The 24,353-nt window shown below is 47.9% G+C and overlaps 1 protein-coding gene across 1 annotated transcript in view; it reads left to right on the forward strand.

Annotated features, from left to right (window-relative positions):
* The window catches only part of BANK1 (B cell scaffold protein with ankyrin repeats 1), a 2,329,074-nt gene that overhangs the window by 1,844,543 nt on the left and 460,178 nt on the right, over positions 1–24,353 (forward strand). The window contains exon 9 of the mRNA XM_085636022.1: positions 9,599–9,922. Coding sequence (XP_085492148.1) covers positions 9,599–9,922 — 324 coding nt within the window. The remainder of the gene's footprint in view (positions 1–9,598; positions 9,923–24,353) is intronic.

Below are 24,353 nucleotides of genomic sequence, written 5' to 3' on the forward strand. Positions count from 1 at the left end.
ACGACACGGCCGCGGCTTCGGGCCGCTATCTGCTGCTGGGCGGCGATCTCAATATCGTCTTTGACAACGCACTGGACCGTTCCGGTCAGAGAACTGGTCAGGCAGGTGTTCTCGCGGCTGCCGGGCGAGCTCGTCTCCGGGATCTGGGGCTGTCGGACCTGTGGCGTCACTTTTACCCGTCTAGTCGAGGCTACACCTTTTACTCCGGGGCACACAAAACGTATGCACGCTTAGATTACTTCCTTAGCTCCTCATCGCTTCAGGCCCACGCATTGAACACGGACATCTTACCGGCCTCCCTCTCTGATCACTCCCCAGTTCTGGCCACCTTCCAGCTCCCGCCGTCCCTGCAGCCTCTCCGACATTGGCGCCTGCGCGATACACTACTACACCACCCCTCTGTTGTCGAACAGATCCAGAAATCTATCTCGACCTTCCTCACTCTCAATGCTAATCCGGATACGACTCTAGCGACACAGTGGGTGACACTGAAGGCTGTTCTGAGGGGGGAATTCATAGCCATATCCTCTGCCCATAACCGCGAACGCAGCCGCAAACGGGCGGAACTTTCCCAGCGCGTCTCGGAGCTCGAACAAATGCATCAGCGGACCGGCGCCTCCCAGGCCTGGCGGCAACTTTGCATAGAAAGAAAGCAGCTGGCTGCCTTGGATCAGGACAGGGCCGAGTTCGCCGCGCTTAGGCTTCAACACGCGTACTACACAGGAGGAGATAGGTGCGGCCGCCTGCTGGCAAACAAACTGCGGGAGACCAGACAAAAGCAGGGAGTCCGCGAGATCCGGACCCTGGGGGGGGCACCGGTAACCGACGACGCCGGTATAGCGGAGGCATTCCGCGACTTCTACGCGGGCCTCTATCCCGGGGATCCCCTGGAGACTCAGGTCTGCGCTGATTACGTGGCGGGGGCCCATATGCCTTCCCTAACGCCCGTGCAGGCAGATCTCTTGGAGAGAGACATTCGGATAGAGGAGGTTGTCTCGGCGATCTCACGCCTTAAGCCGGGTAAATCGCCGGGCCCGGACGGCTACACGGCTGCCTTTTATAAGACTTTTTGCACCTGCGTGGCCCCCCTCCTGACGAGTCTATTCAATACCTTCGACCAAGCGGGAGCAATCCCGAGTGAAATGTTAGAGGCCGCGATAGTCGTCATCCCCAAAGCAGGGAAGGATCGGACAGCCTGCAGCGCGTACAGACCCATCTCCCTGTTGAACATTGACATTAAATTGTACACTAGCATTTTTGCGGCTCGATTGGCGCCGCTTATGGTCAACCTGGTTGAACCTGATCAGGCGGGCTTTATTCCACAGCGGCAAACAAGCGACAACACTAAGCGCATCTTGCATCTGATCGAAAAGGCGTCGCGTACGCAAGGAGAATACATGCTCTTGGCCATCGACGCAGAGAAGGCCTTCGACAGAGTGCACTGGCCGTACCTCGAGATGGTTCTGGAGAGCGCTGGGTTTGGGGAGAAGCTGCGTACCAGGATCTTAATCTGCTATCGCTCCCCCATGGCGACGGTCAGGGTGAATGGCTACACTTCCTCCCGCTTCCCCATTGGGAGGGGTACTAGACAGGGGTGCCCCCTGTCACCCCTTCTGTTCGCGCTCTATATGGAGCCCCTGGCTCTACGAGTGCGGCGACATCCCCTCATCACAGGGATTAAATTTGGAGGTGACATCCATACCATTAGTCTCTACGCGGATGATATACTGCTCTCCCTGTCCGATCCAATACGGGCCCTGCGCGCTCTCTTCATCGAACTGTACGGCTTTGCGCGGGGGTCGGGGTTCAAAATCAATCTAGAGAAATCCATTGCACTTAACGTCTCCCTCTCCCCGCAGACCCTGGCCTATATCCAGGAAGAGCACACCCTGAGTTGGGCAGCCGCCTCGATTCCCTATCTAGGCATTCACCTAGCCCCAACCCTCCAGGCCACCGCGGACATTAATTACTCTGATCTCCGCTCCCGCATTCGTACGGAACTGCACAGATGGAGAACTTCTACGCTCTCTTGGCTGGGCAGGATTGCGGCCATCAAGATGACGGTCCTCCCACAGATCTTATACCTCTTCCAAACTCTCCCCCTCCGCCCACCGCCCGGCTGGATCCAACAGACTCAGGCGGACCTAGCGCGCTTTATCTGGCACGGCCGTAAACCCCGATTTCGACATGCAGTAGCGATTCTCCCACCGGAACGGGGGGGGGGCGGTAGGGGTGCCAGACCTTCAACTATACTATCATGCTTCTCAGCTTAGATACTTAGTGGGATGGCACCAATTGGAATCGGAGAAACACTGGCTGTTCCAAGACCAAGCGGTGGCAGCCAGACCGCTGCAGGGCATCCCCTTCCTTCGTAAACAGCATGGACCACCCAATCTCTACGCTTCCTACATCACAAGCACGGTGCTGGAATCCTGGGATCGCACTAACCTTGCCCACCGCCTGACCTCCTTTCCGTCACCGCTCACCCCGATACTTGATAACCCAGAGTTTCGTCCTGGTGCGGACGCCCAGGCCTTTCGCGCCTGGCGCTCCTCCTCTTGTAGGTCCTTGGGTTATCTTTTCGATTTTGATGGCATAATCACATTTCAGCAGCTCAAGGAACACTACGGCCTCCCGGAATCAGAGCGCCTGCCGTATTTACAAGTCAGACACTGGGCACTCCACCAACAGGTCAGGCCCCAGGCGCAGCGTCTCCTGACCCCTTATGAGAAATGGCTAATGACACGCACATCCAATAAGAAAATCATTTCTGACCTCTACAAAATGCTTCTAGACTCCACCGCACACACATATAATGCAGGCCGGGCTCGGTGGGAAAGGGACCTGGGCAGATCCTTAAGCCACAAGGAATGGGACGGTATCTACCATAGAGCGCGGCACTCTGCGTACCACATGGGTCTCACAGAGATTCTGACTAAAATTGCCACTTACTGGTATTACACGCCTGAGCGCCTGCATCGCTTTGACCCTCGCCGGAGTGCGCTGTGCTGGAGGGACTGTGGAGAAGTGGGCACCCTCGAACACATCCTCTGGAGCTGTACCTGTATACAACCATACTGGTCCCAGGTTTTGGATGAAATTGACCTGCACTTTGAGACAGAGCTGCCGCGCCTCCCCGCGTATATTCTTCTGGGCTTGCCCAACCCGCTGACATACCCACTCAAATCCCGGAGGGGCAGGCTGATTGCCATCGCCTTAGGCGCAGCGACACAAAACATACTGATACACTGGCGTTCAGCCCAGCTCCCGACACACTCTGGATGGCTCCAGAGACTCTGGGGAGTGTTGGGTATGGAGAAACTGACACTCACTTTAGCTGGTACGGGATCCGAGTTCCCAGAGTTATGGAGGCCCTTCCTCACCCTACTGGTGTCTGAATTCCGTGAGCTGACCTGTCCCATTATCTGCGGTTACTGCGCCTGGCAGACACGCAGATCCCAAACGCCACTTCCCAGGGTCGCTGCGGGCGGCGGCGTTGACCCTTCAGAGGCTGCCTTCACTTGATCAGTTCACGCGGACGAGGGAAAGGGAGGGGGAGGTATCTTTGGGGTTTGTATGATTTTACTATTTTCATATTTTTTGGCCCGGTTTGTGTCTAATGCCCGTAGTTTTGCTCAGCTTGGCAACCCAGTTGCCTCGTTGGTATTGCGCCTCTGAAATTGAGGGTGTTGTTGTTCACTGTTTGCTTGAAATCAATAAACAGATTTAAACCATAATATGTATGTGAGCAGAAACGGGTAGATTTATGAATAACTTCAACTCCCCCTCAACTTTATTATGGCAAAAGGGATGTGAGAACTTTTTCTGCTTAAATTGTGCATGGACTTTGAAAAAAAAAATATTGAAAGCTCCTGCCACATGACCACACAAAACAAGCTGAGCTTTTACAAGAGGCTGTCATGTGGCGTAGTGACTGCAGCTTCCGACCATGAAACACAGGCCTCAATCCCTGGGCTCATCACCTTGTGAATCCAACAGTTCTCCCTTTGACTGAAAAAAAGTATAAGAAAAAAAGTATAATGTGGTCTGAAGTGTTGAGAAGTGCATGTCTGTCCTCGGTCCAGGTTCGGGGCAGGTAAAACTTCCAAAAATCATCCGATATGAACTAAGGAAAAAGCATTAACATTTGATGTCAGAAAGAGGTACCCATCTAATCATTTTGACTGAATTGCACATTGTGAAACTGGAAAACCTGGCGTTAAATCCAACTTCAGTGCTTGCCCAAATCATGTGATCATAGAAAAATGCTTTATTTCACCGACCTACCTTTTGCCAAAATTGTGTTTTAAATGCACTATTTGTTTTAATTTTTTTCCAAAATTTTCTCAGGGTGAGAGCCTTCAACCAAAACATTACTTTAGCAAGGATCACTCGCTGAAATTCGGATCAGATATTAACGAATATATGATGTTACAACGCATACCCTTTCAATGTAGACTTTTACAACGTGGTCTTTACAACGCACCTACCATTACAACACATGATTTCACAACGATTATAATGCATGTTCATAGAGATACATAAAAGTACCATTACATCGCATTCCATTACAAACCCATAAAAAATAATTAAATAATTACATGTTATTATATCTCAAATGTAAAAAAAAAATATGTAACTTACGGAAATGAATTGTGAAATAAATAAATAAAATACCCAGGTATTAAAATGAATACCTGGGTATTAATGCACTCCCCCACTCGAAACCCCTATTTTACTTACTCCTCAAGAGCATTTGTGAAAAAATACTTGCAAAAATTATTGAAATTAATTTATTAAATTAATAACAAATCAATAAATACACTGCATTTAACAACACAAAGTAAATAAATAACAGACACAATTCAACAACAGAACTACACCACTTATCTAAAATTGCATTGTAATGGTATGCATTGTAATACCTTCTGCATTGTAAAGGCTTGCGTTGTAATAGCATGTGTTGTAATGGCATATACGTTGTAATGGATTAGTTGTAAAGGTATTACGATGTAATGCCTGCGTTGTAATGGTTGTTTCCCAATATTAACCAGTTGTGGATGAGGGTGGAGCCACTAGAGAAAGTGTAGAGCCGGGGGAAATGGGTGTGGCCTCCTAAGAAAAAGTTTGGGCACCTCATGCACTGTGCATGTGAGAATGTTAAATGCAGCTGTCCAATTCTATTGAATAACATTAAGCAGAGTATCTGTAGTGTCCACATATGCACAAGCTGTTTGGGGTCAACCTAGGCACATTTTGACATAGGTATGATAATGGTAAATATTTTTAACAATGTGGGGTCCTGTACAATGAATTAAAACTGTGAGAAAATGGCATCTTTGTAGTCCTCATTGCTTTCCCCATTAAGCTGTTGTTTTCTTTTTTGGTTTTCAGAGTATTAATGGTTCAATTTGTATTTGACTTTTGCAATTTGTGACTGTTTGGTGTACAAGGGAAAGAAGAATATGAGAAAATACCAGTCTTAGGTACCAGAATGAGATTGTATAGGAGCAAGTGGTATTATGGAGCAGTTGTTAACTCGAGAATTTTATGATTTATTTCACTTGTCAATGCTGATTATATTTTGTAGCTGTTAGAAATGGGGATCTCTAGTTAGCAGTGGCTGGCGTCGATGTCCAAATAGGGATCCTTCTTCTTAAGTCAGAGTAAGGGGCTACACCCTTTGATAACCAATGCTCAGCCCTGTGGTAACGTAGCACGAGCAGACAGGCCTATCTCAGAGGCAGTGTGTGAAGCATTTACGACCATACACAATAACGCAGTGAAGACACTACAAAGGGACACCACACAAGTAGCTACAGAAAAAGAATTATCTTTATATAGGCTTAACACAAGGCTCAAAAGCGATCAAGAATCACAATGCATATAATTACAGATTCACTTCAAAAGCAATAGAAGCACTCAAAAAGCGCGTGGAACAAACTTAGTTCGAGACCGGGGTCCACGCAACCTGGTGATGCACAATGTACCCGAGATTTAAAGGGGCACGGCACGCAGCCTCACAAGGAAGCCGCGGTGATGACAGGCGGACTCACAGTGGCCACAGCTCCCCGCTGTAGCGGTCCGTGGCGTGCACTCACGATAATCCTGGGATGGGGCTTAAAGGCGGGCACCCACAGGTGATAACAAGATCCTCGAATTGGTGACTAGTGTGGGCACTCAGCGGCACAGATCCTCAGCTGCAGCGGCCCACAATAGCGATACCGATGATCCTTGTAGGACGGCAAATGTGGGCACTCAGCGGCACAGCTCTTCAGCTGCAGCGGCCCACAATAGCGATGATTTTCGTAGGACGGCAAATGTGGGCAATCAGCGGCACAGCTCCTCAACTGCAGCGGCCCACAATAGCGATAGCGGTGATTTTCGTAGGACGGCAAATGCGGGCACTCAGCGGCATAGATACTTAGCTGCAGAGGCCCACAATAGCGATAGCGGTGATTCTCGTAGGACGGCAAATGCGGGCACTCAGTGACACAGCTCCTCTGCTGCAGCGACCCACAATAGCGATAGCGATGATTCTCGTAGGACGGCCAAGGCGGGCTCTCAGCACATTAGCTCCTCAGCTGCGGTGGCCCACAATAACGATCACAATGACTTTGGTAACACAGGCAAATGCGGGATCTCTGCGGCAACAGCTCCTCAGCTGTGGCGGCCCACAATAGCGATGCGATGACTTTGGTAACACCCTTTCCTCAATAGATCCCTCAACATATAAATCCCTTACATTTTGAAGTGGTTGTACTCTACCCAGTCATTTAACTCTTTCAAATGTATTACTGGCCTCATGCATTTGTTCTTTTTCTCGACGAGAAATAGGTTGCTTACAAACCCAGCAGACCCATCCTCTCCTTTCTCTATAGCACCCTTTCCTGCTAACTTCTGAGCCTCTTGATCCACCAATCTTTCCTCCTCTTTTGAGAGCCTCAAAGTTCTCGGTCGTCTTACCTGGACCGGAGTTTCCACAAAATCTATTTGATAACCACTTACCATTTGCAACACGCAAGGATCGGAAGTTATCTCTTTCCATCTGTCTAAAAAATGGGCGAGTCTGCCACCCAATTTGTTCTGAATACATAAAGGGTCGCTTCTCAAACATACCTTGTTTTCTTGTCCTTCTTTCTCCTCTATATTGTCCTCTTCCCTTCTGTCTTTGGGGGTAGAAACTGGTTGTATAGTTTCCTGATGACTGAAAATCACCGGGTCTATATTCACACAAAAAGGAACTTAATGTGAGTCCAAAACCCCGACCAGTGAATCAACCCCGCATTCTCCTGGCCGTTCCAAAAACCTTCCTAATATATTTTTGAACTTTCTGAATAGAGTTAAAGGCTCCAGCATACCGAGCCATCTCTTTTACAAACTCCTCACCAAAAAGGAGACCATTAGCCTCTTTTTACCCAATTCCTTTCCTTTCTACTCAGGCACCTGGCTGCCAAGCAGTGGAATTCCCTGCCTCTGCAACTCACACTGGAGACATCAGAATCAGCTTTTAGTAAACATCTTAAAACTTGGCTGTTTAGGAAAAATCTCACCCCTTAGTAATATTTTGCCCAGTCTTCTCTTAATGAGCTCAGCCTTGTTGGAATCCAGCGCGGTGACACTCCGCAATGGAGTAACCAAGTGCTATAAAAGCTGCAAAATAATTCTGCCAACTTCGGGTCTATTTTCATTACAATGCTATTTTTACGTTCCGCACATAATGCAGCGTTAGTGTTACCTAATAAGCATACTGCTCGTTGCACCCATTGTCTCAGTTCCAACACATTTACTGTAGTCTCCTGCAGGTAAGCTTCCTCGCATAAAGTTTCTTGTTAAGGGTCCAAACACATCTAGAAGGCGGTCCTGACACCCCTTCAGACCTTTGTCAAGACCTCGTCCTGGATCCCTACCAGATTTATTTATAAATGCAAGCATCTTAGCATCTAAGTCTGGTGTGTGCACCACCTTGTTGGCTGGAGAAGGTTTTGGGCACTCCGAATAGAGCCTTGTTCTAACTTCTTTAGGCATCTCTCGTCTAATCCAAAATTCCACATATTCAGCTACCTGTTTAGCTGGGACTCATTGAGGAGAGAGTGGGTGTTGGATTGTATGAGGATCGAACATGAAATCAGCCAAGGGATCCTTTTCTTGATCCAAAATCTCTTTCTCTTTCTTTTCCTTTTTTACTCTCTTCCTATCCATCACAATATCCACACTACTGGAGGATTTGTCACAGACAATAGCTCTGTGATCAACTTGAGTGGCCTTTATAGCCTTGACACTCAACTCTCTCTGAGTTGATCTAAAATGGCTGTCGCGTCATCTGACACTCCTACGGCGGCTTGGGAGGTTATCTGCACCAGGAAACCTTCCAACTGACGATGCACTTGTGCTGGTCAGTTATTATAGCCTTAGAGCCCACCGTAGCGGGCTATACCGGCTATTAAAGGCCCGCTCCAGGGTTAAAGGCCCGAGCCGAAGGCGAGGGACTTTAACAAGGGAGCAGGACTTTAATAGCTGGTATAGCCCAGCTACGAAGGGCTATAAGGCTATTAGTACAATCTGCCACTAGATAAAACCAAGGCCTCTCGGAGTTCGAGGGGTTTAAATTCCCTCGGGCCCCGAGAGGCCTTTGAAAACACCATTGGAATGTTGCTTTGCGGGCCTTTACCGGCCCGTAAAAGCATGGAGCACTCCATTGTCTTCAATGAAGCTCCCAACATTCCAATGTTCTAATATAAATTAAATCCCTTACGTTACGACTCTCACCTTGTTCATCTCTCCAGTATAGTCTGGAGTAATGCCGTAGAGTTGCACTCGCTCAACTTAATTTCTCCCCAAGAAGCGGGGAGAGAAGCAAAAGACTCCGAGCGCTCGCGCCCTTTCTCCTGGCACGGAAACGCTTGAGATCAGTACTCGACGTTATTGACTCGAGCTCACAAGTATTTTATTGCCTTGCCGCTCTCTTGGTTAAAAGCTTAACCAATTATATCTCCGGCACAGCCTGCTTCCCAAAACATTCTTAAACTATAGTTAGCCTCTAATTATGCACACAACAGCAACCTAGCGCACGTCTCCTAATCTAAAGATCCAAGTTATTTTACCTAGCAAACAGTGCTGATATTAATTAAACTACTAAGTTTACGCACTTCGATCAACCAGTCTGCGTGCACACAACTTTCATAACTTCATTTCTCATGCCAGGTGAACAGATCTAAATATGTGAACTTATTTGAGCTGTGAGCAGCAACAAGGAAGGAAGATCGCTGCCAGACAGGGAATTAAATAGAGATTGGAATGTTAATAGATTCTTATTCTCAGTTCTTTCATTGTTTTGTAGTTGCTGCTGTGAGTTGGCAATTAAAGAAATATGCATAATATTGACCTCCGTGCCTTGACATAAAATCAGGCTTCCAGATTTTGGCAACAATTGAAATACCATAACTTTACTTTAATAAGCATTGTTGAAGTTTAGTCCCTCATAGTCATTTATTAAATGTATTAGAAGACAGGACTTGTGACTTTTGTGAAAACTATGCAAGTTAAAGAGTTCAAGCGGTGTATGTTGCACATATCATAGCATCTTTAACTTTAACAGATCCGCATACCACAATGGCCTCATATGAGCAGTGGCAAGAAGATCTTGTGGGACAAGGAAAGGAGGATGCACCAGATAATGAGGAGGGGGAAGAAGATGAAGCAAAAGTTGAAGCAGAAGAAGAAGCAGAAGACGAAGCAGAAGCTAACAGCGAGAAATACCGAGACAACTTTGACTATGCAGACAACCTGTATGATGAGATAGAGGACAAAGAGGGCACCATGAAAAGATCAAACCCTTTCCGCCATGATAAGCAACCGCTGCATGCTCCTCTTCCTGCCACAGGTCCATTGATGCAGGAAAACGTCTACGTCTTTTCACAAGGTAGGATTATTACTATTATTATTGTGATTACTAAGATTTTTTTATTGTATTTAAGATTTTAAAAATACAACAAAAATCACAGAGGTTGCAGCAATATTAACAGTGCGACATGTAGCATTTGTACCTGTCAAATGCAATGCCATGAGCGGACTCGCATTGCTTGTTAACACCAATTTATAAAGGTGCAGGTGTATTGATATAGTTATGCTAAATAAGTGTGGATGTGTCTCCACTGCCTATAATGTTAGGGTTAAAGACAGAGCTTGGTTATACATCAGCAGCACCACACAGTGCACAGATACTATGGACCAGATGTGCAAGCCTTTTTTACAGTGACAAACACTCAGGTTCACTGTTGACAAATGAAAAAAAGAACTTTCTGTATACCAGTCCCATTTTAGGGTAGGTAAAGTTTTACAGACTCCTAAGATGGGATTGCAACTGGATACTGATTTGGTATATGGAAAGGGTGTGTTGTGGGCATCCCTTCCCAATACCCAATCTTTATCTGATGTATCAATGGTTTGTGATTGTAACCAGTGGTGGCTGCAACAACATGAAGGTGAGGGAGAGGGATGGACGGCCGGGGGCAAAGGAGAGGACAAATATTAGTTTTTTTAAACGTACCTTTTCCCCGCAGATGCTGATGCCGACTCACGGCAGCCACATCCTCGGAGCTCCCCCAGCGGTCTCTGGGAAGACAGAGGCTGCTCAGCCAATCCTGGCACTACTCTCTTGGTAGGAGAGCAGTGCCAGGATGGGTCTGAGCAGCCTGCTCTGTCGCTCAGGCACTGCCTGTGAGCCTGCGGCATTTCTCCCACCCGGCTAATAACACAGCTGGGGTGGAGAAATTGAAGTGCACATATATGTTTGCCCAACCTAGGACAGACGGCCAAACATACATACGTATAAGTGCCACCACCTGCCTGTCATGGCCAGGCCCCACCCTACACGCCTGCCAGAATCAGTCAAAGAAAAATTAAATGATATTGTTTCGTTATCATTTTATTTTTCGCTGACAGGTGGGGCGACGCACCTCCCCCATTATGGAGGACCCGCCCCTGACTGTAACTCCAGTCGCAAACTAATAAAAATTACTGACTCCGAGATTGGGGTGATAACTGATTTGCAAAGCCCGTTTGTTTGTTCCCCTTTGTTTAAGCGGATTAGGCAGAAGAGTAGGGGACTACAGCAAACCTTCAGTGAAACTTTTGAAAGCAAGCAGTTTTTTAAAAGCTGCCCCATTTCCTTTAAAGAAAACGGGCGCTTGGAAAAGAATCTTTATTTAAAAGTCAAGTCACAGTGATGGTGGTCTGCTGACCCTTCCAGGTCCCCGTCACTGTGATTTTGCCAAATCAGAGTCAGTCGAATTGGCGACCCACCTCATGAATATTAATGAGGTTGGTTTGACTGTCAACCAATTTGATTAGGAATTTTGTGAACCGACTTATAAGAGCATAAGTCAGTTTGCAAAATTCAATAGACTAATTAGAAATTACAACCGCTGCAACTAGTGCAACAGAGCAGTCTCTGTGGCTGACATGAGAAAGGTCTGCCTGTCTGTAAATCAGGTGGGAGAGCCTTCACTTTGGTGTAATGGGCACTCCGTATCTGTTGTAATGGATCACCCTTTCTGCCAAAATCTAAACCATCCCATATGTCTGCTGTTTGATGAGAACGTTTTTGTTTGTGCACAGGAGAATTGCCAATGCTTATCCATCAGTGGGGTCCTGAAAGTGCCATCCCACTGGCATCTGCTGGGAGGCATTTCCATTGCCTTACCTTCAGCACCCCTCTGCGGATACGGGTGACAAGAGGTTGGGGACTAGAGGTACAAAGCCTCTGCTTGAGGAGAGAATAACTCTGTGGCTCTAGGAGATGTGTTGGGTAGGAAGGGAGTTTGCCTGCTTGGACTGTATTTAAAGGGCAGAGATTTGCTGTCTCCCTTTTTGTTTTCAAAATGCGGTAGCATTGTAGCCTTATGGGACCAGAGTAAGCATACTACACCTTTGTGGTTCAATTTTGTTTATTGGTATTTTATCTAGCACAGACTCTCACCTACATCCGGAGGCATGTGAGGCTGGATGAGAGGGGGAGCATGAGAGGAGAATAGAGGGAGAAAGTGGCGGAGGGTGAGAGTCCAGTGTGGATGGGGAGGGGATAGGAGTAGGAAGAGGGGTTTGAGTCCCATGGTTTTAATCAGGTAGCTGTAGCTTCGCTGTGAATGCTCCAGTAAACAAGGGTAACTGTTCAGGAGGCCTTGGTGTAGTCCGAGCTGCCAATGTGTCGGAGTGGCTTTCCGTTAGATGGAGCACCCAGAGATAATGGGGGTGGGAGAGTTCTCGATACTCTTAAGCCAAGAAGAGAAGACATTTTAGCAAAGCGTGGCATCGCCCGTTCCACGGAGGCTGTGAGTTTCTCCATTGCCACTGTATCCTAGAGCCTGTGCAGCCAGTTTGAGTGGGCTGGTGTGGCGTCTGTGCCCCATTTAGACGTAATAACTTGTCTGGCCAAAGTGAAAGCCATCATTATCACCCCCCTGTGTCTGAGTGAAGGGGTTAGGTCAATGGGGTCTGGAGATCAAGCAACATATAGTTAGGTAAGCGGGGGATGTCGGTCTCGAATATCTCGTCTATGTCTCTAAGTACAGCTTCCCAGTATCTCTGTAGTGTGGGGAATCTCCAGAGCAATTGGGTAAGCATACCCGACTGGCCACAATTATGCCAGCAAGTACTTGGGGAGTTGGATTTCCATTTTGCAAGCCTGGCAGGGATGAATAACCAGTAATGGCCAATTTTAGTATAGATTCTTTTGCCGTGGTGTTGAGAGAAGAAGTGCAGGCTCTGTGAAATATGTAGGACCATTTCTTGGGTGTCAATGCACGGTCCTTTTTAGGTCTCGCCTACGCAGCGCATGCGCTGCATAGGGGGGACCTCTTCGAATCGATCCGCTTTTGTCCCCAAAAACGTGCACGCGTTGCATTGCTTTCAATGGCAACGCTTGCACGTTTGGCGATTCCCTTGCGAGAGCGAGCTTTGGCAACATCTGTTTGTAATTAACTTCCAAACAGATGGTGCCCAAGGCTCGCTCCCACAAGGGAATCTTTGTGTTATCTCGGCTTAAGAACTCCCAGTGAATGCGTGTTTTTTCCAGTTATCTCCCTTCTGCGCTTCTTTCCCCTCTCCTGTTCCGTGTCGGTCTCTCATCCGTCTCGCACTGCTCTCTCTCATTTCTTCTTGCTTAAGCACTGCATAGTGCATATTTTTTCCAGGTGACTTCCTTGTGTGCTTTCCTAGACCCTTCCCCCTCATGTTGTTCGACCCTTCCCCCTCTGTGTTGTTCTATAGCGCTCAGCACTGCAGTTTTGCGGTTTCCAATTACTGTAAATCGTGGTTATTATTACCCCCCGTTTCAATAGCACTGAAATTATGAACCCTAGAAGGATGAAAAGGCAGAGGTGAACCTTTCAGGATTTGAACTTGTGATCGGCAGCTCCTACAGACATCCATCCGCATCTAGCACTTAACTCACTGAGCCAACTAACTGGTCTTGTTGTCCCAGATCTAAGGTTTGGGTGGGGGGCATTGTGGGGGCGGGGACAAACTTCTGGGCTGCTTTATGGGAACTCACTATTGAGACAGTTTTTCCTGCCCATGGGAGTATTGTGCAACAGGGTAATTAGCGGTTCTATTTATAGCTTCAGGAACAATTACCAATTTCCCAGGATCGCACATGCAGACACGCAGCTGATGTCATTAGGCAATTCGTATATGTTAGTTTATAAACAGCAATGGTGACCTGCTGCCTGGTCCCGGACCTGCCAGTCTGGGGTACACCGAAACATTGTGGTTCTGGGGGTGACTGAGGAGATCAAAGGGACCATGGCTGGCACGGGCAGGTGAGATCTGCAGTGTGCCCACTGTAGGGGCACGTGCACCATTCAGACGTAGCCTCACCAAGAAAGTAAGTGGGAGATTTATGACAGGCAGATATGGCTCTAAGCAGTCGAAATGGAGGGTTGGAGCAGTCACTTGCATGCCAGGAGGGACGGAAGATAAAAGCTAAATGTTAAAAGTGAATCTCTTTGGTAAACCTGTGAAGGCCAAAACATCGATTAGGTAAATTTAGAGTTCTGACGTGGAATTGTGGACTGACATTCTTACTGACCAATCAGTTCAATGGTAACATTTGCTCCAGCAGATCGGTGCGACATTTTTGGTGACTGAGGAAGCGCTGGAGTTTACACATTGGTCGATTAATGTTAATGCTCTTTCTCCAATGGTTGAATAATTCAGAAGTCATTGTAAAATCAAAATCGGACTCTGCCATTATAAGGTTACCTCATCAGGACCCACAAGTTAAAAGTGCAATTCACCTACTTGGTACAAATGGGATCCCCGGCACTTCATAGGGTCTTTCTGCGATTTGACATTAATATTACAGTGGTGTAGGAAGATGAAAAGCGAGATCCATGGGATACAAAGCAGGAAACAGAAAGAAAACAAAAAGGAAGAAATTGAAAGAAAATAAAAATAACATCCGACAGAAAGAATACGAAAAACACGTGATAGTAAAATTTAAAAGCATGAGGTGCAAAGAAAATGAAAGCAAGAGATAAAAGGTAGAGTTTGGGAGAAATTGAAGTGACCACGTGCAGTGATGCAGCCCCACAGCAGCAGGTGCCCAGCTCTGGAAGCTTTGACAGGGCCCACGGGGCTCCTCTCTGTTCACCCCAGCCGTCACCGTCCCTCCACGCTGCTGTGGCCTGTCTTGCAATCCGCCCTGGGCCCATGCCCTCCTCGGTTGCTCTCTCCGTGGTCCCGACGCCCCGTGCTCTCCTCCCGCCCCCTCCCCCAAACCCCCTTCTCTCAGCACTCAACCTCATGTGAGCTTCAGGGGGTATTGACCTTTGCTCTCTCTACGGCCATTTATGCCCCCCTACCATACCCTCTGGTCACGGCCGATCTGGAGTCATAGCCGGGACAATGTGGGCACGCGACACAGCACATACGTTGCATAACTGTACGATTTGATGATCTCTGCAGATCACTTGTTTATCATGACAGATGATTTAAGATCTTTTCGTTGTATGAAAGGGCTCTTCATGTGTAGATATACGCCCCCACCTCTGCCTTTGATTTCGGTGCACTTCTGAACCTGTAAGTCTTCCAGGCTTATTTACAAGCCCCTGGCGCCGCCCTCTTGCGTCACTTTTAACATTGGAAAAACCCACCACTGTGACCTCCACTGAGGTATTCGTGGAAAGTATAGAAGGGTGGTGGTGTTTCCTGTGGCACCCCAGAGAAAAACGCCCATGGCTACCTCTGTGAAGCAGCAGGATAGAATGCAAAACTCTTCACAAATCAAAGTCCTACAAAATCATACATAAACTACTGACGGAACGCGTGTTTACAAATTGCTGAAGTCATGTTATTTTTTTGCAAATGGTGGTTTCTGCCAACCAGGAAGTAGATACTGACACATATGGACCCAGTGAGCAGCGGGAACCATTCCTGGTGGACGTCTTGAAATGAGTCAAGGAAGCCGGGGCTTGTAGAAAGGTTCCCCACAGCAGGTTTCCTTCAGAATGTTCTGAGTAAGTACGTCAATATGGCTGCATTACAGGGTGACATTGTTGAAGGAAACTCTCGGGTTTAGGCACAGGGGTCGTTTTGTCTTTCAGTGCTATCGACGTCTGGTTAGGACCAAACCTCGCTGGGACTTCTTCAGAAATGCCCTTTTCTCACCTTGGGCTCTGCGTTCAGGAAGATGCCACTGGTGCTTGTAGGCACTCGCACTGAACACATCTGCCTTTTGAGCACAAGAAGTTGTCTGGGTTAAACTTTGTGTGCCGAGGATCTGAGGTCTCCTTTTAGGGTCTGGTGTGTCACACTTATCGAGGTACACATGTGTAGCACCTACAGGCGGTACAATAAAAGGATCACATTGGTACCACAGGCTTTTTGCTGCTGGTAAATATTCAGAGTATTTCTGTGATTTACAAGTCAGCCTTGTAATTAGATAAATAGCATCGCTCAAAATCTGTTATTAAAATATATGGCATCATGGCGCCACGGATTTGTACCATTACCGCACAACTGTAAAAGATGTCGTAATGTAGCAAGTAAAGCACACTCTCCCGCCCTGTTGGAAACAGAAGCCCCTATGGCCGTGTCCGCTTTGCCCAGTGAGTATCAGTGCTTCAGCAGAGATCTGCGCAATCACCGACACTCTGCTCATTCAGCGCTTGGCCTCTCTGCTGAAACTGCCATCGGCAATGACGATTTTGGTGGTGATTTTGTGAGAAGTGACGATCGGCCCAGTAATAGCAGTGAGACCGCAGGCAGGCTTCAAAACAAAAATCACGGGAGGAGGAGGGGAGCGGTTGATTATTCCTGCCCATTGGAGGTCAGTTAAACTTTCATTGTACCAGGTCGATGCAAATTGCTAGAGACCTCAGTGAAGCAGCCTAAAGTGGATCCATCCGTCTGTCCGTCTGTCCGTCTGTCCGTCCGTCCGTCCGTCCGTCCGTCCGTCCGTCCGTCCGTCCGTCCGTCTGTCTGTCTGTCTGTCTGTCTGTCTGTCTGTCTGTCTGTCTATCTATCTTGTAAATCCTTTCTGTCTGTTCTGTGAATCCATCCGTCCCTTTATACGTGGAAACTATCTACTGTGGCTTTTATTATAGCGCCTGCGACACAGAGGTTTCATGGCACTGGATGCTGATATGAAATTGATTGAAGTGTGACATTGAAATCCCTCCGTGCAATTGTTCATTTTCGTTAATTCCTGGTTCTCGTGGCTCATGTGCCCGGGTGCCCCCATGTGCCCCACGAGTTAGATTACCACCTGGTTGGGCTTCATCGCTCACTAGGATCGCTTGAAGGATGGGCCGGTGTTCAGACATTACCCACGCGGTGTCTGCCATCACTGTCTCAGCATAAGGAGTGTTTAAATGTGATATTATCCACTTCACGAGGAAGGACGTAAAAGGTCAACAATGTCTGGTATTTGTTGCTAATCTTCTTTAATAAAATACGTGTCTTCACTTTATCAGCAGCTAGTCTGTAAAATAGATTACATTCTTGGCGAACTTTCAAACCTCCTTAAATATGTTAAATATTCATTTGGCATAAAAACGCTGCCCATCCTCCCCTCCAGAGCCGGATAGCGCCTTGGGCGTGGGCAGAGGGAAACGCCCTTGCTGATGGTAGTGAATGAAATGAGGCAGCAGGGGGTCCCTTTTGTGTTCACTGGTCAGTACCTGGAAGAGCAGGGACTGGCCCCAGAACACCAACATCCCCAGACCACCCCCAGTTCACCTAAATCACAGATAGTTTAGCTGCCTCAAGCAGATGATGGTTTTCTTGATGTGTGCCAGCAGGGGTCAGAGGGTGAAGGGGGGCGGTGGGGTCAAGGAAGGGGCTAAAGGGGTGTTAAAAACATCGCCCACAGTCTGATAATAAAGTACTTAACCCACTTTAAACTGGCAAATCAGACAGAAACGAACAGTCAGGGACAAGGCTGGAGCAAGATGAGAAGGGCGCTGCTGTTGGTGTACCTTAAACCACACAGCTCCCTGCGCCCCTCAGAATATTGGCGCCCTGGGCCAGGGCCCAGCTCGCCCATGCTGAAGGCCGGCCCTACCCTCCTCCTCTATTTCCGAAGGATGTGTCTGCAGCTGGCACAGTGAACACAAGTCACCCCAAGCTCTGCTCGAGGGTGAAGGTCACCAGTGGTCCTAACCTGTCTGCTGGAGGGGGCGGGCATCAAGTCTCGAGCCGGTGGAGCAGTCTGTCTGACAGGGATGGAGACCAGACACATTTCCTGGATGATCGGCGCCTATACAAAGGAATCCCATTGGCTGGTTTATTCATTGCGCTGATTTACATAGCGCCCACATTCCATTCCACCTTACCGACACTTTAGGAACGTAAGGAATACAAGATGGCGGCGGCTATATCTGGATTACAATGTGGCACATGTAGGTTTTCCAATCAACCAATCACAGCTTTTCAATAACGCTGAAAATAAACATTGACAACACTGCAGGAGAGAACCACAGCGTTGTTAAAACAACAAAACCTTTACTGTTTTCTTTGTGGCAAGAGTTCATCAATGCTTCTCCGTCTAACAGGGGCACATTCCAAAGCAAGCATCACTGCTGAAGTTCTAAAAACAAGCATTGGCAAAGGCAACAAATCTGGGTTTGGTTCTGAGGTTTTTGTCTTAGTCAATCCTGTTTTAAGAAGCTATAATTTTGAGGATCCGCTGGTCCCTCGCCAATATAAACAAGCATTGGCATAGCCAATAGGTCTCGCCTTTGGGACCTTATAAGTGTTTAGCCATGCAACAGCTGATGTTGTTGCACCAAGGATATTGTGCTGGATAACTAAACACTTATAATATCCCAAAGGCGAGACCTATTGGCTATGCCAACGCTTGTTCTACTTCCAGTGCCCCTGGACTGGGGATTTGCTGGAGGTTTTAGGGGTGTTCGGAAAGGCGCAGAGATCGGAGAGCAGTCCGTTGTTATCAGACTTAGTAATCAGCCATTTTTCAAATTTGGTAATCGGTCTGGAGGCATGGGAACAAATGGAACACGGGGTCAACCAATGCCAGACAGCTGTGTATTGCCAGTGTTCAGCACTAGCGAGGTAATAGTTAGATTGGAGTTGCAGGAAGTCCATGACACCCCTTGAGCTGCACATGCCCCCAATTCTTTTGCAGTTAGCTGATTGCCATGTCCGGTACTCAGAGCCAGTGTGTGTTAGAAGAAATGCTGGGTTTTCTATAATGGGCATGATGGGAGAAGTAGGGGTAGACAGACCCTTAGCCCCATGACTCTGTCCCAAGCTGCTATGGTTCCCTGTGTGATGGGTGACACATAGACTCCTGTGGGTTGGTGCACTTTGGGTAGCCATGGGACCTTCCATGTGTGGATCCCTGTGATGGATGGTTGATGAAGCACCAGTATCTTTCTGTTAGTGGTCTGTTCCATGCCACAATATATTTGAGTTGGGCAGCTGGGTAGTAATTGGCGAGGTGTGGGATACCTTGATGGCCGATGATCAAAGGGAGGTACACTCTGGATCTGGCCATGCGTGGTCATTTCCCATCCCAAATGTAAAGTTCTATCATTTGTTGGAACTTACTGAGGATCTGTGAGGGGGCACATGGGTAGAGTCTACATAACGTACAAGATCTTAGGTAGCAACATCAATTTCACAGCTGCTATCCTTCCCACCCAGAAAAGCCTTCTTGGCCTCCATCCCTGAAACTCTATGTATGCCACAGCAAAGAGGCTGGCGTAGTTTCACTCTGCAATTTCTCTGGTTATGGTGGAGATCATAAGCCCCAGTTACGGTACCCGGCCCTTCACATATGGAAATGGGATATGATGCCGGGTGTGCTATTTGTCCTTTTGTGTTATATACTCCGGCGGAGGGCCTGTTTTTGTTTTATATTTACCTTGAATCTCAAGACCGTCCTGAAGGTTTCTAGCTCACTCATAAACTCTGTGAGGGAGGTCCAGGCTGAGAAATCCAGAGCATGACATGGTCGGCCTAGAAGCTATTTTATGTTCTTGCCAACGAAGCAGATGCCTTTAATTGTTCCACTTGCCTGTATCTGTTCTGCAAACAGCTCCATGTGGGGGGTGAAAAGGAGGTGGGTCAGGGGACAACCCTGACGGGTGCCCTGTGCTATTGCGAATGATCTAGAGATGTAGTTATTTACCCTCACCTGGCTGATGGGATTGGAATAGCCACTTCAGACCCATTTCAAAAGGTGTGACCCCAGCCCGCATGGTCCAGCACTGCCGGTGCACCTGGTCAAAATCCTTCTCTGCATCAATAGAAAGAAGCAACGGCCGGTCACATGTCCTAGTGGCTTTGTCTATTAGGTACAGGACTCTCTTGCTGCTGTTACTACAGCTCCTTTTGTGGATGAAGCCTTCTGGTCAGGGTCTATCAGCACCTGCAGATATGGGTTCAGGGGTGCCACCAGAACTCCAGTAAAGAACTTGGCATCGACAATCAAAAGTGAAATTGGTCGATACGAGGAACATAGCTTAAGATCCTTACCTGGTTTAGGGAGGACGGTAATCATAGCCTTCCTCATCATCGCAGGGAGCGTGCCCAACTTGATGAATGAGTTTTAGAGGTGTATGAGTATAGGCACACATTGGGGGCCAAAAAGTTTATAAAAGCTTGGGATGAAGTCGTCAGATACCAGGGCCTTGCCAGGCTGTAGCCTAGATATAGTTGTCAGGTCCTCCTCTGACCTAATGTCAGCCCCTAAGGACAAGACATCTTCCTTCTGCTGTGTTCAGGTAGGTGTAAAAGTGTTCAAATGTTTGAGCGATCTCTGCATCATTGAGAGCACAGTGATCATTTGGACTTTGGCGATTCCTATTTCTTTGGATTTGTGCCTGAAGTTTATGGGTGAGTAGGAGGCCTGCCTTATTTCCACCTGCATTGGAATGCTGTTTAGTGCAGAGCAGAACATACTCTGGTCTATGCCAGTCCAGCACTTTGAGCTGCTTTCTAGCCAGCATCAGCTGCCTATGAGCTTTATGAGTGCCCGTTAGGAGACAGCTGACCTCCAATGCCTTAACGTTGGCCTCCAGAGCGGCCATTTTCTCCGGCCTCTATTTATTGATCCTTGTTGAGATGGCCAGCAATGTCCCTCGTAATACTGCTTTGAGTATTTCCCAAAGGAGGGTGATTGAAGTAATGGGCATATCATTAAAGTGGAGGAAGTGGCAAATAGCCTCTTGGATCTCTTCCTCAATAGAACTGTAGGTGAGTAATTATCATTAAGGCACCACTGACGGTAAGCGGTGAATGAGCCCAGTATGTCAAAGGTCACCGTAATCGATGAGTGGTCGGACAGGGCTGCCACTTCAATGTCTGTCTGGGCTACGCCCCCAGTATACATGGTGAGACTAGGAAATTATCTATCCAAGCGCAGGTTTGGTGTGAGTTTGAAAAGAAAGTGTAGCTTCTAGACTGAGGATTCATATGGCAGTAGGCCACAGTGAGGCCTACATCCTGGAGCCATTGTAACCCTGTGTCTGAGAGCGTACCCCATTGGCTCTGCTAATGACTCCACCTAGCCATGGAGCTATCGTGGACTTAGTTGAAGTTGCCCCTTATTACTATGTCCTGGTCTGGAAACACCGCCACCAAACCCATGGGGTTGAGTACAAATTGCTCCTGGTGATCATTGGGCAGATACAGGGAAGTGAGTGTGGATGTGTGGGCATTCACTGTTAGTTCTAGGGAGAGGAGCCTCCCCGAGATTTCTGCTTGGATTTGTGTAATGCACCCTTGGAATGCGGTGGCTAGCATTAATGCTATGCCTGCTTTCTTGCTAGGCCCCAATGAGTAGTACTGACTGTCGAACCAGCGAGACCTCAATATTTTCCAATCTTTTTTACGGAGATGTGTTTCCTGGAGTAACGCAATGTCACATTTGGCGTCTCATAAAAAGGACAACAGGTTCAGTATTTTTGCAGGGGTGTTAAAGCCTCTAACGTTGAGGCTCAGTACATTAACCATGCAGTGTAGGGGAGGTGTTGCTGAGGGGTAGCATTCAGGAGTAACTCTGGCTGTGGAGTGCAGCACAAGGGCGCATCCTGCCTGGCAGAACATCATGAATTGGGACCCTAGGGGTAGGAGTGGGGAGATTTAACATACAAGTTACTTACCTTCGGTAATGCCTTATCTGGTAGATCATGTCTCTAACATGCCAAGCTGGTGGGTAGTCCCCCTACAAGACTCGAGCCGCTACAGCTGATTAAGTGTCAAATTTCAATAATTCAACATCCAGAAACCGATTTTGTTTTTGCATAATTTCATCCATTTTAATCCAAATTTAATCCAAGATTACTTCAATACTTTTGTTAATACAATGTAATTCCACACTTTAGATGCTGCAGAAATGCCAATCCATGCCTTATTCTATAGCCCATAAGAATTCACATTGAATTCTTGGAAAATGTACATATGTATACCCAATACATTTCGGGCTCTGAAGTCCTTCATCAGGAGTCTTGAATATAAATAAAGCCCATCAATCACAAGACATCAACATAAATATAAAATTACGCTGTTTGATTTGTTCAACTTATACTTACACCCTAAAATATTAAATGTAAAATGTAAAGTACTCCGTGCTTTAAGCGGATCACCCAAAGCTCCAAATGGCTAATATGGAGCCTGGCTTCCACCGGAGACCAGAGTCCTCTGATCTCCACCTCCCCCAGATGGCCACCCCATCCCAGAAGAGAGGCATCCATCACTACTGTGAGATTTGGGTGGGGAAGGGAGAGGGGTCTGCTTCTTACCCAATCGTGGTTTGTTAGCTACCACTGCAAGTCTTTCGCAGTGCCCTCTGATATCGGAACCAGGTCGGTAAGATTTCCCCGATGATGTGCCCATTAGAACTTCAGGTCCCACTGTAGAGCCCACATGTGCCATCTGGCATGTTCCACAAGCAAGATGCAGGAGGCCATGAGGCCCAACAGCCTCAGAGTCATTCTCACTGAAATCCAGGATAGAGGCTAACACATCGGTATCATAGCTTAAATATCCTGGACTCGCCGCTCAGGAGGAAAAGCTCGAAACTGTACTGAGTCCAGAATCGTTCCGATGAAAGGGAGCATCCGAGAGGGAGTCAGGTGTCAGGTGTGACTTTGACACGTTGATAGTGACCCCAGAGAATGCAGGAGGTTCACCATGAACTAGAGGTGGGAGATGACTGCTTGGGACGAGACCGTCTTCAACAACCAGTCGTCGAGATAGGGGAAGACAGGAACACCTGATCTCCACAGATGGTCTGCAACCACCGCTATCACCTTAGTGAACACCAGAGGGGCACTGGTGAGGCCTAAGGGGAGCATGGCCTCCTGAAAGTGCTTACGGCCCACCATCAACCACAGATAGAGATGATGGGCAGGCAGGACGGCGACATGGGAACTAGGCGTCCTGCATGTCCAATGCTACCATCCAATCTCCCGGGTCCAGGGCAGATAAGACCTGAGCGAGAGTGAGCATCTTGAACTTCTCTTTTTTGAGTTAGTGGTTGAGGGCTCTGAGGTCGAGGATAGGACGAAGGCTTCCATCCTAATTTGGAACCAGGAAATAGCAGGAGTAACTACCACACCCTATTTTTGGCCCAGGAACCCTCTCTATAGCTCCCTTGGCCATGAGAGTTTTGACTTCCTCGTAGAGTAGGGCACGGTGATCCTCCGTCAGCTGATCATAAATTGGAGGCATGAATGGAGGGGTAGTCTCAAAGGGAAGGAAGTAGCCTCTTAGGACTATTTGCAACACCCACCTGTCCGAGGTGATGTCCCTCCAGTGGTGGAGGTGATGGTGTATCTTGCCACCAACTGGACGTGCATGATCTAGAGGGATCAGACTAGGAAGGTTTTACAGTGGAGAAGGGGAGTGTGGCTTGGCTTGACTTCTGGCCACCCGATTCTCGATGTCAGGGTGAACCGCAACCAGAGCCCCGCAGAGTAGCTGAACTTGAGGGACTGTCTGGTTGGAATAGTGTTGACGCGTTGGAAGCCCCTTTCGTAGCCATGAAAGGAGAGAAAAGCAGACACAGGCCGGCATGGTGAGGCTTAAAGACTTGGCTGTAGCTCGCAAGTCCTTAAAACGCTCAAGCGCTGCATCATCTTTGTCTCTGCAGAGACGAGAGCCATTAGAGCGTATGTCCATAAGATTAACCTGGATATCCCCAGAAAAAGCAGATGTCCTCAGCCAGGTGTGGCTCCGTATGGCCACCGTCGAGGAAATTGCTCTGCTTAGCGAGACTGTTGTGTCCAAACCACAGTGGATGTGAAACTTCGCTACATCTCTCTCATCTGAAATAGGTTGGGAGAGCAGAATCCAGTCCTCCTCCGAGACTCTGGGCAGTATCTGCGCAACCATATCCCATATTGAATGGTAATAGCAACCCAAAAGGCATGCGTTGTTCACCGAGCACAGGCTGGCGAAAAAAAGATCTTCTTTCCGAAGCTTTCCAGCCTTTTAGAATCCCTGTCCAAGGGTGTGGAAGGGAACGTGCCACCGGAAGTGGAAGCTTGGACCACCAAGCTTTGCGGGTTGGAATGGGTGGTGAGGAAAGCTGGGATGCCCGATGCAGGGCGATGGCAGCGGGCAATCGTTCTGTTCACAGGAGCCCCTGTGCTAAGCTTGTACCAGGTGCCCAGAAGACCGTCAGTCAAGGCCTCGTTGAGGGTTCCGAAAAGGAGACACTAGGCTGCAGGACCTCTGTCAAGACATTAGTATTGACTGCCACCATAGAAAGCTGCAGGTGTAAGGCCTCCGCAGCACTATGCACCTCTATTGCTAATGAAGCCCCCTCTCCAAAGCCAGTTAGGGGGAGACAGCATGCCAGAATCTGTGGAGGTGTCCAG

This window comes from Triturus cristatus, chromosome 2_1 (genome assembly GCF_964204655.1).
Source record: "Triturus cristatus chromosome 2_1, aTriCri1.1, whole genome shotgun sequence".
Lineage (NCBI taxonomy): Eukaryota > Metazoa > Chordata > Amphibia > Caudata > Salamandridae > Triturus > Triturus cristatus.